The 13,025-nt window shown below is 45.2% G+C and overlaps 1 protein-coding gene across 3 annotated transcripts in view; it reads left to right on the top strand.

Moving 5' to 3' along the window:
• Positions 1-13,025, top strand: part of SWT1 (SWT1 RNA endoribonuclease homolog) — a 2,657,341-nt gene that overhangs the window by 1,687,252 nt on the left and 957,064 nt on the right. For all 3 annotated transcript variants that reach the window (XM_069641360.1, XM_069641359.1, XM_069641361.1), the window contains exon 14: positions 554-756. In XM_069641360.1, the coding sequence (XP_069497461.1) occupies positions 554-756 (203 nt within the window). The remainder of the gene's footprint in view (positions 1-553; positions 757-13,025) is intronic.

Raw genomic sequence — 13,025 nt, forward strand, 5'->3', positions numbered from 1 at the left:
AAAGACAAAGATAGAGAGGATGATTATCTTTCCTTATGGGGCTTATTTGTAATGCCTTATATGGCTGATAAAGTAGTGAGGTAGAGGGGAGGAAAGGGAGTGAGAGGATTTCCCCCCTTTTGTTCTCCTCCATTGTTTCATGTGATGTATTGTATGTCTATGTGTGGGATATTATATTTGCTTTCTTCTATTATTCACATAGGATGGTAGCATGCTGGTGTTTTAAATTGAGGGTATAATTGGATTATCGATGTAGATAAATAATATTATTCTGATGACATAGGATGTTATTGTTTGTTTGTAATAGTTTCTTAGTTTAATTTTGCTTGCTCTGCTAGCATTTGTTTTTCTGGCTGCCATTTGGGACAATGTTTTGTTGTGGTTGATCCCATCACTGATATTTCATAGAACAAAATATTGGTATCCAACAAATAGGGTAGCATTTGTCAATTATTTTCAATTTTCCATTCTGATTTACAAAAGCTGTATTCTGTGTTTTTGTATACTTCTTTTTTTACATCCTGTTGTAATCATTTGGTGTTTACTTTGCAAGGTTAATAACGTCTGCTTGCAAAACTCTTCAAAATCAAAAGAAATCCTGCCGGAAAAATCTGTGCTTGAAAAATGTGAACTCGAAGGTTTAAGGATGGCTTATGAAGAGAAATCATCAGAAACTCAAAATATCCAAAACAATGAAAGGTTCCGAGAAATATGGACTGTCCTGGAGAGCCTTTGTAACACAGTAGCCAAATACAGGTAGGAAAAACAGAACTTTGAGAGAGATTTTCTTTTTTTTAATTTTTATTGGTTGTCTTACTCATGTACATACAGTCAAAAGAAAAGAATAAACAACCATTTACATTATCACAATTCCTTTTGCACTTCCAACAGAAGAGAAGAAAAAACATATTAATCACATTAAAACCTCACCTTCAAGGAAAATAAGAACAGAAAAAAGAAGCAAATACACACAAAGAGGCAGTTCCAATCCAATAATATTCAATAAAAAAGTCTATTGCAGTATCTTATATTTAGGCAGTTTTCTGTCATTGAATCCTATATCCACTGCTTACCACAGTCTTTTTCTCTCAATAGCTACTCAGCAGTACTTTATTATGCATCGGGGTCTATTAGTACGGACTCTATCAATTTTAACACAGCTATGGTGAGACGAGGTCTCTCTCCCATCAATATACAGTCCCACCGTTCAGCGGCTGTAATAGTCATAATTTCTGCAAGATTTCAATCTTTCCCTACGTAACCCGGACAATACCCTGCAAGAGGTGGGCAGATGCAAAATGGTTTCTACCACCTCCATAGTTCCGCAATACCTACATTCCATGTCATTCGGGCTGATCATCTTTCGAGATAACAAAACCTCTTTGGTCGGCAGGATATTGAGCCGGCACCTAGGTAGAAGGTCCCTGTAATGGGCAGATGGAAACTTAAGGAGATATAGAGGAGGATCATTAAGGCCTCTTCTTACTCAGTCTATTAGAGGTCTAAGCCTGTCCTCATATCTCCTCATATCTCCTGTTACATGTATCGATCCAATCCATTTGTTTGCATTTTTTTTTTTACCATCTGCGGGTTAGAGATAAGATCCCCAATCACCAATCCTCTATTTTCTCTCTCCCAATTTGTTAACCCCTGGTCACTTTTGAAATTCTCCAGTCTAAAGATATTAAATGGCTCTATCTTGTCTCCTAACTTACATTTTCTATACAGGGTCAACGACTTCCACAGCACTATTGACTCCAGTGATTGGAGTCGTAACTCGTATCTGAGCGTGGACATCATTAAAGAATTTGGGAGCCTAAACAGCCTTCGGTAAAACAGTCCCTCCAGTGTTTAGCAAATATTCCACTGTAGGTTGAGCATCGCCTCAGCTCCGTATGTCAAGACCGGAGTGACCTTCTGGCGATAGAATGTCATAATCGTAGACAAGGAGTACTTAAAATATCTCTGCATAAGCGTCATTCCTGGGTTAGCCAAGTTCATAGTCTTCAACCTCAGGACATGAAGATGGGCTTTCTCATCTGTCTTTATTAATTGTGACCCCCAAATAGAACATGAGATTCATCACCTCTAACTTCTGCTTCTTTACATACCAATTCTCCAGCATGGGGTCTGGCATGGATTCACATGCTCATGAATATTCCCCGTCGTCAGGCTGGGAATCCTCGGTAAAGAAAAAATCAGTATCAGTTTAGTTTCTGATCTGTCTTTCTTAGTAGTAACCAATCACTGATCTCTGGGTCATACTGCCCCCAGCCAATGACTGGCCTCTCCCTAAGCCCCGCCTCTGGCAGCCATCCTCAGATTGTTACCGCACGCCAAGTGGCAGTATGACCAAGTGAAGAGCCGCAGAGAGGTAGGAGGGAGGGTTCGCATGTGAATCCATGCCAGACCCATGCTGGAGAACAACAGTTACAGGTAAGTAACTTGTTCCTTCTCCAGCATGGGGTCTGGCATGGATTCACATGCTCATGAATAAAAGAATACATAGCAGTATACACATGCACAAACACGGGAGGTGGCAACAGGCTCAACATTATGCAATACAACAACTCAACATTAAGCATCTCTTACCTCCTCACCAGGCTAACCTTAAGCGAACAGGTTGCGCAGCACTGCTTGGCCGACCCTGGACTCCTCCCTGGAGTCCCGATCAACGCTGTAGAATCTTGAGAAAGTGTGCATCGACCTCCATGTAGCAGCCCTGCAGATGTCCAGCAGGGGCACACCAGACAGGAATGCCGTGGTAGTAGCGATCGCTCTGGTCGAATGGGCTCTCGGACAGCCGGGCAGCGGTCGGTTTGCCAACCGGTGACAATGCATGATGCAGCCGGAAAGGGCCATCTGGAAATGGAAGTCTTCGAGAGAGCCTTCCCTTGATTCACAGACCCAAAGTTCACGAATAGCTGTGATGTCTTCCGAAAACTCTGTGCGGTCCACGTAGAACTTCAGCGCTCTAGCTACATCCAGCTAGTGCAAAGTCATCTCGGCCGGCGTCGAAGGCGACGGAAGAAAACTGGTAGCACCAAGGGCTCGTTGAGGTGGAAGTCCGACGGCACCTTGGGCATGAAAGAGGGGTGCGTCCTAAGCACTACCCTTGTGTCATGAAAAGTCAAGTATGGAGGCTTGCAAGATAGGGCCTGAATCTCTCCCACTCGTCGTGCAGAGGTGATGGCCACGAGGAACGCTGTCTTCCATGACAGGAACTTCAAAGGCGCCGAATGCATAGGCTCGAATGGGGCTCCCCTGAGCCTGGTCAGCACCACATTAAGTTCCCACGCCGGGGCAGGGGCCTTCACCGGCGGGAATGATCGGAATAGTCCCTTCATAAATTCCTTTACCAGGCGATGAGACCACAAGGACGCCCGTCCCGTAGTCCTGGTATATCGAGAGATGGCAGCCAGATGTATTTTTATGGAGGCATGAGCCAGTCCAGCTTTGGCCAGCGACAGTAAGTACGGCAGCACTTGAGGGACCGTAATCCGCAGAGGGTTAATCTTCTGTGCACGGCACCAGACAGAGAACCTCTTCCACTTATGACCGTAACACTTGAGAGTTGAGGACGCCCTGGCCTTTGCAAGAACCTCTCTGCACTCAGCCGGGATATCGTACCCTCCAAACTCTAGTGCTGCAGGAGCCAGGCCTGCAAGTTCAGTGACTGTGGGTTGTGGTGTAGAATAGTGCCTGCTTCTCTGGAGAGAAGATCCGCGTCCGCCATTAGCCTGACTGGCCGGTGCGACGAGGATCATCCTGCACCTGGACTTCATGAGCTGGCTGATGAGGCGGAGCAGCAACGGCAACGGAGGGAACGCGTATAGAAACAGGCCGTCCCAAGGGAACGAGAAAGCATCGCCCATGCTCCTCGGCTGTGGGAACCTGCTGGCGAACCTCTGGCACTTGGAGTTCGTCGCCGTCGCGAACAGGTCGATCTGGGGTTTGCCCCATCGTTGGAAGAGTCGATCCACTTGATCCTGGCGCAGTTCCCACTCGTGGCATGAGCGCAGCTCCCTGCTGAGTGAGTCGGCGGTGGTGTTTTTATTCCTGCCAGGTGGAAGGGAACCAGAAACATCCCCTGGGCGACGGCCCAGTGCCACAGATCCTGGGCCTCCTTGGATAGGGCTGGGGATCTGGTGCCCCCCTGCTTCCGTATGTGGCGGGGCTTAGGGAGAGGGCAGTCATTGGCTGGGGGCAGTATGACCCAGAGAACAGTGATTGGTTACTACTAAGAAAGACAGTTCAGAAACGAAACTGAAACTGATTTTTTCTTTACAGAGGATTCCCAGCCTGACGATGGGGAATATTCATGAGCATGTGAATCCATGCCAGAACCATGCTGGAGTACAACAGTTACAGGTAAGTAACTTGTTCCTTACACCCCTTCATGGTTCTTGTACATGCCACATCCATAATCAATATCTTGGATTTTTTTTACATTGATTTTCATTTAATTATTCTCCAGGAATTAATTGAATCCATCAATCCTTCTCTGGAGGCCAATTGGAGTAAGATCCATGAGGACAAGGCCATCGGCATAGATAATCCGCGGGATCGCCATGCCGTTGACCTTTGGTGGAAAAGCTCTAATTCCAACTTGTGAGGCTCCCAGATCCGAGATATACAGACTGAACAGCAGGGGGGCTAATGCGCACCCGTGCTTTAAGCTGCAAAATGTCGCAAATTTCTCAGTCGGGATACCTGCCTCATTTAGTCGAACCCTCAAAGAGTTGTCAGAATAAAGGGACCTGGTTGTTTCTAAGAGATCACCCGGACAGCCCCAATCTCTCAATTTCCTCCAAAGCAATTCTCGGTTGACAGAGTCAAAGGCCTGCTCCAGATCCATAAAGGCCATATAGACGCAGGCTTTCGACTCAAGTGCTTTTTGTTTAAAGAGACCCAAAATATATACATTTAGGGATGTCCCCACGCCTTTTAATCTTCCTGTTTTGGTGGACCATATTTCAAGGGCCCTTAACAATATTGTGGCAAACTGTTTTCCCAGTGAATCTAAGTGGGCGATTGGGCAATAGTTCCGGGGATCGCTCTGATCTCACTTCTTGTAAACCAAGACTACAATTGCTTCCCGCCACGTCGTGGGCGGGCATTTTGTCCATAGGATCTGCTCGAAAATTAGCTTTGCCAAATCCCCCATGCCACCAGGATTTTCCTTGAGCATCTTGTTAGAGATGCCATCGTGCCTGCTGCCCTAGAGGAGCTTAGACCTCCTATCAAGAGGGCCAATTCGTCTTTATCAAACTCAATGTTCCAACAACCTCTTTTTGAGCCAACGTTGGTCTCCCACCGAGTCTTTGTGTTGGCAAACAGGGAAGAGTAATCCATGTTGCCTTTCACTTGTCCAAGCAGATGACACGATCTAAACTGGCCTCCATTGTTCAGGATTTCCCAGAGGTTGCACGTGTTATTTTGACAGACCGCTTCTAGCATCACCTCTGCATCCCTATGGGCTCTTAATGCTCTTGAGGCTATGAGCCAATTCCTGAATTTCTTTTTACGTTGTTTTATCAGTTTAACTCTATCGGGCTTTAGTGAGGATTTGATCTTTCTTACATCTACTCTGTTATTTCCTTTTATTAGCCACCATAGGGTCTAGCCTTGATTTCACTGATTTTTTTATTTATTTGGAAGTGATTACATATTCTTTTATCATCCATTCATAGTCTGGACCGACTAAGTCCCCTTTAGTTGCTTCCGCATAGAGTCCAGTCATGATGTCAATTTCTCTCCTACCTACTTTTATTCGGTTTTTAGACATTTTAACCTCATACTTTTAGAGGGGCCCCGATCTCTAAAACCTATTAGGGACACGGACACCAGGTCGTGATCACTTGGAGTTTGCTTTAAAATCTCAAATCCGGCGACTCTGGTCGCCAAATCCCTCGACACAAAACAATAATCCAAGCAAGATCTGTGATCACCTGGGCCGCATGTGCAGGCTCCAGGGATATCCAGTGTCTGGCCTTTTAGCATTTGTAACCCACGAGCCGTACTTTGCTGGACCCAGTCCAATGCTGGTCCTACTAGACTACTTTGTTCCTTGGACAGGCCACTCCCATCCAATAAGGAAACATTACGGTCTCCACATATAATGATATTCATTTTCTCATCCGCACATGGTATTAGGTCAATCGAATTCCTCCGTTTTTTGCCCATGTTGACCGTCCAATATACATTCAGCAAGGCAAAGAGATCATTCCTTCTAGCAGTTTCTGGTCAAGTTTTATAATCGGAATATATGGGCTAACATTTACTGTACTCAACACCTTGAAGCCCACATCGACTTTAATAATAATAAGAGTTAGATGACCCGAATAGGGTTTACCAAAGATACCCTTGCCAGCAGGATTTAAAAATGGTTCGTAGCCATCATAGGCTGTTCACATACTAAGACAGGTTTTCTGCAGCTAAAGGATATCGAGTTGGCTCAGTTCCTTAAGCTTTTTATTAAACAGGGGTTTAAAACCCAGCGTGTTCCACGAGCCAATGTACAAATCCAGTTTGTCATCTCTTAGATCAGTCCATTTCGAATTCTAAGTAGCCAAGTCTCCCCACAACCACTCAGTTTGATTCCCTTTGGCCATTCATGTGACCATCATTGGACTTTTGTTCTGACTTCCTGCAGCTTTTCAGATTGTCCACTGTAAATTTTAATGGGAATAGATCTTCCTGTCCCAGAATCTTTTACCCGAGAGCCATCATGACTCGTGTCCAAGCTTCCGCTCCCATTTTTCATTGTGTTGCCAGCATAGCGAGGTTCAGCTTGTTTCAGATCTTCCTCCAGTTGTTTTTTATGTCGTGATTATATAGGGCCTCCTTTACTTTCTCCCCTCTACCCCAACCTCGCTCAAATCGTAGCCTAATGGGTATAGCTTTTCACTGGCCGACATTAATTTTGTTTTTACTTCCTGAGAGGTTAAGTGAAGGATCCCCCTGTCCATCTTCTTTTCTGTTATAAGTCTGCCACCTTTGTATCCTCAGATGTAATATGGCAGAGGGCAAAGACACATTTGAACAGCTTCATTACATGATAGCGATTTAGGATCACCAAGTTTGAACCTTTTATGATTCTTTCCAATTGGACTTTACTGTTTTTCATCACATGAGCCCTCCGTCTTCGCTACTGTAGATGATCGGGTCCAATCAACTTTCCTGACACCCTGAGGATTATGATCATTTTGTTTGCCTTCTCCCGGTCGGAAATCTCTCTTTTTCCCCTTTTAAGACCATCGGTTCCTCTTTCTGCATTCAAGCAGCCATTTGTCTCTTTTCTCTTCCATTGTTTGTAATCGCTCCCTGGGGGGCAAAGGTGAGGTAGATTTATATTGATTGCGATACTGCCCTCACGAGGGTGTGGACTATGGACAGGGTGAGTTATTAAATTTGCATGCCTTTCTATTTCAGCCCATTCAGATGAGCTCAGATCGTTCTGTTCGTTTCCCTCTTGCTTGTGATCTATGGCCTCCAGTAGATCACTTGAGCATGTTTCCTCTAGAATCACGATAACCCCTAAAAGCATCTGAAGGGGAGGATTTTTCCACTTGTATCGTCAGTTCTTTCCTGGGTTTTTTCACAGGCTTGTGAGACGTGGAGGGCTGTGGAGTCCTGAGGTTCCGTAAAAAGCCCTTGAGCCATTGAATCGCTCCCTCTTCTTAACTGATTGATTTTTAGTTTTCTTATTCATCTGACTCGGTGCTGCTTCCGGACCACTCATTACTGCTCCAGGTTGATCACTCCTTTCGCCTTCCCCGGATGTTGTGTCTCTTGGAATGGGGGTTTCCTTTGGGACTGTTGCTTTTGCTTCAACTGGGGGTTTCTCTTTAAATCTAGAAAAGACATTTTGTTTTTTCCCAATGACTCAGCAACCAGCCACCAAACACTTTGCGAATACGCTTCACGCAAGCGCTTCGCGTAGGTGTTGGGTTAATATAGCACCGGCTCCCAATGCTGTTAAAGGTGCAGGTGTGCTTACAGCCGTGGGTTCAGCCAATTTCCGCTTTTTCGTTGACAGTTGGGCTTTTAGTGTTCATGCACAGCCAGCGTATTACAGCGACTATCTTCCATGAGTAAAAAGCAGCCCAGGTATCTCTGCAGTTCCACGTAGTTAGCCTTCCAATACACCAAACACTTTGTATTCCGCCCCATGTGACTGTACGCCTGTTAATATTTGTGTACACATAATAAAACTCCTAAAACAGAATACTCCAACATTGGATCTTTTATAGATTTGCATGCTGTTTGAGTATTACCCGTTGTCAGGATGGGAATCCTCAGTAACATTAAAGCAGTTTTCATTTGAATTTGAAACTGCAGTCACTTTAGTGTTCTCTTGGACTCAATTTGGGTCATCTCGCCCCATAGCTAATATGCACAGTCTCCCTAAGCTCCACCTCTGGAGGCCTTCTTCAGATTTGAAGTGTTCGGAGGGTGTCCCATCAAAGTTTCGAAAAAATTGTTCCGAAATACAATGATTTCAAAACAAAAGCATAGAATTATTTTTTTAGAATGCATTTTTTTAGTGTAAATGTTTTTTTTTGTTTCGTATAGTAAAATTAGTGTTTTTTTTCCCCAAAAAACCAGGAGATTGGGGGGACCGCCAGAAAGAAAATGCATTCTAAAAAATGTTTTTTCGATGCTTTTGAGTCAAAACTGTTGTATTTCGACACTATGACTGTCGAAAAAGTGACTATAAACCGTTGGGAGTCCTCTGAAGTTCTTTGCTTCATTCGACATTCGCCATACTATTTTTTACGATTTCTGACTTTTTCATATTTCTGGAAAGCCTGAAGTAAGTACTTTCCAATTGTGGTGGTTTTGGGAACCCTATATCCTTTGTGCTCCCCTGCTAGCTGATCTCTGACACTTAAAGGTTGAGGCATGTGAAGACTGTCTGCTTATCCCACTATTGCTGATTCTAAGGCTAAAATAAGCCTTTTGAAGGCATGCTCCAACAGCTATTTGAAGAACATCTACATTGAAGACCAGCATGCCTCTATTGCCTGTACCCAGCCTGCCACATTAACTCGTGTTCCATCTGCCACTCCTCTTTGAACAAAACCCTGAAGACCCGAAGCAAAGGGTTAGTGGCTTGGCTGGACTGTGGCCTCAGACTTTGCTTCTGTTTGGAGCCATGCTTCACTCTGACCACATTAGACTGCTGAAGCGTATTCCCTCTTCTAAGAGGTTGAGGTCCCACGAGGGGGCTTCCCGTGGGGAAAGAGTGACAAAGGGGCATGCCATTCATGCTCAAGACTGCCCCAGACAAGGTAATTAACACACACAAGTGCTCACATTAGCAGCCTGGGCCAACAGAGCCCTTTGTCAATGGCTCCTTCAACAACACCCTTAGCACCCACATCTCTTTCTTCGTCATGAACCATTCGACGATGATACCCTGCAACCGACAATCCCATTGATGCCCTATTTATTGATGGCAGACAGACACCATGTCTCCATTCAATCTATTGACTACCTAGTCAACCACCCTATCGACTACCTTTTCAGCCACCCTTTTGACACCATTCAGTCAGCGACGGTCCAGTCAACGATCAGCACCTCTTTCAAGGTGATAACTTTGTCGACGACAAAAAGTCGACAGCAGCAACCATCCTGTCAGCTGCAACATCTGTTTCCATGCCTCCTGTCGCCTGTCCACAGACTCAGTCCACTACTTCAAGCTTTCCTACTCAGCACAAACCACCATTGTTCACACTGGCACCTACTGGCCCCCCTGCTGATCCTGGTCCTTCCCAAGTACCTCTGGAGGATATTTTAGAACCTGTAGTCCATACTATTTTGAGGGCTGAAAGGAGTGTTTTCAGACGATGAGGAATACCTGCTGTCATTGCTGCCAGCCCAACCACTTCATGTCATGCAGCCTCCACGTGCACCTCGTGCATTTACTGCTCATCAGCCAATGTCTTCTCCCAGTCATCCAGAAGCACACAATCTGTCAATGGACATTTTGTCTACATTGCAGACTCTAGTGTCGGAAATGACGGTCCTGTATCCTAGTTGTTCGTCATTCCGCAAGGTCTACCTCCTGCTATGCCTAGATGCCACAACCGTGTCTCTCCTTTGGCCCCTCATCTCCTTGCAGGACTCTCTGTGACTGAATCGGAGGGTGACGCTTCCCAGGTTGGGGCGTGTACTCATACCGCCACCTCGGATGAGTTTGAGGCCCTAGTCCCTGGCGGATGGTGAACCTGACGACCCTCCTATCAGGGATTCTCCTCCTGGCAAAATTGGGACATTCCATAATACTATGTTCTGGGCCACCAACATTTTTCATTTTCTTCCTGAGGAACAGAGGAAAGAATGTTTCCTGTATCAGTTCAAGGAAGAGGCACAGAAATATAGTTCCATTCCAGTGCTCAATATTTTGGGTGCCTGTCCTGCATCATACTGTTACGAATGCCACTACATGCCCTACCCTAAACAAATTTGCTGCAAATGTATCTGGTTGCCCCACAACGAATTGTACTATTACCAATGTCCTAGACTGCTGTACACCTAATAACAGCACCTTTAAGGTGAGTGATTGCCCTGCTGCTAACAATACCGCTGCTAATGTTACTGCCTGCACTACACCTAGTGTTGACACCCCTAATGTCACTGCCTGCCTTGTACCCAATAATAATGTCCTTGTCCACGACCACAATACCGATGCCAACCACCCTACTATCCATACTGCTAGTACAGAGACCAACATTCCCAGTCCACACAGGGACACCTGCCGCCTTTCAAATGAGACCGATCCTATCTCCACTGCCTGCACATTTGTTGCACCCAGTCAGGACTCAAATGGTAATTGTCAGGAAAGCCAACTACATGACGTAAACGCTAGCAAATGCACCAAACCTACAAAGCTCTCTCTCAACATTCGTTCCTTACCAGCCCATGCGCTGGAGATCCAATACCTCATCCTAATAGATAACCTTGACGCACTCGCGATCACGGAAACATGGCTCCATGCAGCCTCTTGTCCTGCCCTCTCCCTGGCTAACCCAGCAGGTTGCACCATCCTCTGGAATGACAGACTCAATGCTAGAAGTGGCCCATTCTAGCCAAAAATCACCTCTGAATGAGGCCATTTGACACCTCCATCAAGAACTGTGACTTAATTTCTGTGAAGCAGTCTACCTCCCCTACCACCACAATCGTAGTCCATGTTATCTACCGTCCACCAGGTCCTACCCTTACCTTCGAAGGAGACCACCTACACGTGGTAGGTGATAACATTAAACCCTCTTTAAGAGGTATCATCCTTGGTGACTGGAACGTGCACTTGACGACTTGACCGACCCCACAGACCTACAAGCTTCCCCCTTGACTAGTTCTTGGAATGCCCTTGTATTTAGCCACTGCATCAGCACACCCACCCATGCCAAAGGCTGCACCCTGGACTGGGTCGCTGACCTCAACTGCCCTGTCACCATTAGAACCAACACTCCCTTACATTGTCAGACCATCATAACTTTGCTTTCATGATCCCACTAGGCCACCATACCGACCCCACCACTACTGTCAACCTATGGTACGTAGCTCTTGTAAACTTAGCAAGGATTGGACCCTACCTCACCTCGAGGCTCTCCAACAAGAGCACCTCTGCTCTCAAGATCATAACACCCTAGCAGACTTATACATCTCGACTCTTACAACTGCCGTCAGCAACTTCGCCCCCCTAACTTAAAAAAATTAAACTGGCACAACACATCAACTCTTGGTTCAGCCTTGACCTCCCTGAACTCTGAGCAAAAAAACGACTTGTTGAAACATCCTGGAAAACAATGCCCCCAGACGCCCGAAGGCTAGCACTTACAAAGGTGGCTAAACTTATTTTCTTTATTGTGGTATAGTTTTGAATAAACAAAACGTTTCACAATTTGAAATTAGTGAATTTAAAAGAGAAGAGAAAAGAAATAAAGAAAGAAAGCAGAAGAGAAAAAAGGAAAATGTAAACCAACAAGGAGATCGTAGTTTCACATGCTTGAGTCTGTAACATAGAGGTATGGTTGATGTTTGATGTGTCTCTAGAGATGTTGCTTAGCAGCAAGTTTCAAATATGTTGACGATCCTCCTCCACAATAGGGTGAAGTAAATGACACACGATTTGCTCAATCCACTCAGGTACAGGTTCCATCCTTCATTCAATGTATCTTCGTTCGACATATTCATGGCCAGCTTTGTCGAAAATTCCTAGTGACCCCAGGGCCTCACACTCAAACAGAAGATGTTTCACTGTTTCTTGGGTTTCCACCCTACATAGCTGACATTTCCTGTTTCGCCTTGGTACGCCATCCCAGGCACCCACAATTTCCCTGGTTTTAACAGTATTAAATTTAATTTTGATATAGTCCCAAAGCAGAAAGTTGGCAATTAATTGCTGTACGTATGGTGGTGGTAGAGACTGATGCTGGATATACTGGAGAAATTCCAGGGCATGGTTTTTATTGTTGAGGTTAGCCATAGAGTTCTCATAGGAGCTCTTCCTCAGTGATATCTTAAGATGATTCTGAAAGGTGGCCAGTGGCGTCACGGAGGCTGAGACACCTTGCTGTGACCGCTGATTCAAGAGATTGTTCATAGTTGCTAGAATGCTCTGTGGCATAGTTATAGTGCATGTTGTCATTACTGTATAGAGTAAATGCATCATGGTCTGAAATGGCACGTTAGCCAATTTCCAAGTGGTGGTCATACTGCCAAGTTGGATTTTTGCAGCTATGGGTAGCACATTAAACTCTAAATAAATCATATTGGCGGAGGCTCGTTGTGGAAGTCTAAGGAGCCTTTTAAGCAAAGTACGCTACAATTTACAAACCATTTCCAGGTTTTGAGATGGCCATGTTTCTGCTCCATAGAGGATGATAGAAGTCACCTTTGTTTGGTAAAGTTTGAGCAGTACGTCCATTTTGAAACCCGCTCCTTTGTTAGCGAAGGAATTGATGGTGTAATTAGAGTAGCTGTTCTGTAACGTACTTGGTCTAAGTGGGCTA

Source organism: Ambystoma mexicanum, chromosome 1q (genome assembly GCF_040938575.1).
Source record: "Ambystoma mexicanum isolate Mex_15411 chromosome 1q, UKY_AmexF1_1, whole genome shotgun sequence".
Classification (NCBI taxonomy): Eukaryota; Metazoa; Chordata; class Amphibia; order Caudata; family Ambystomatidae; genus Ambystoma; species Ambystoma mexicanum.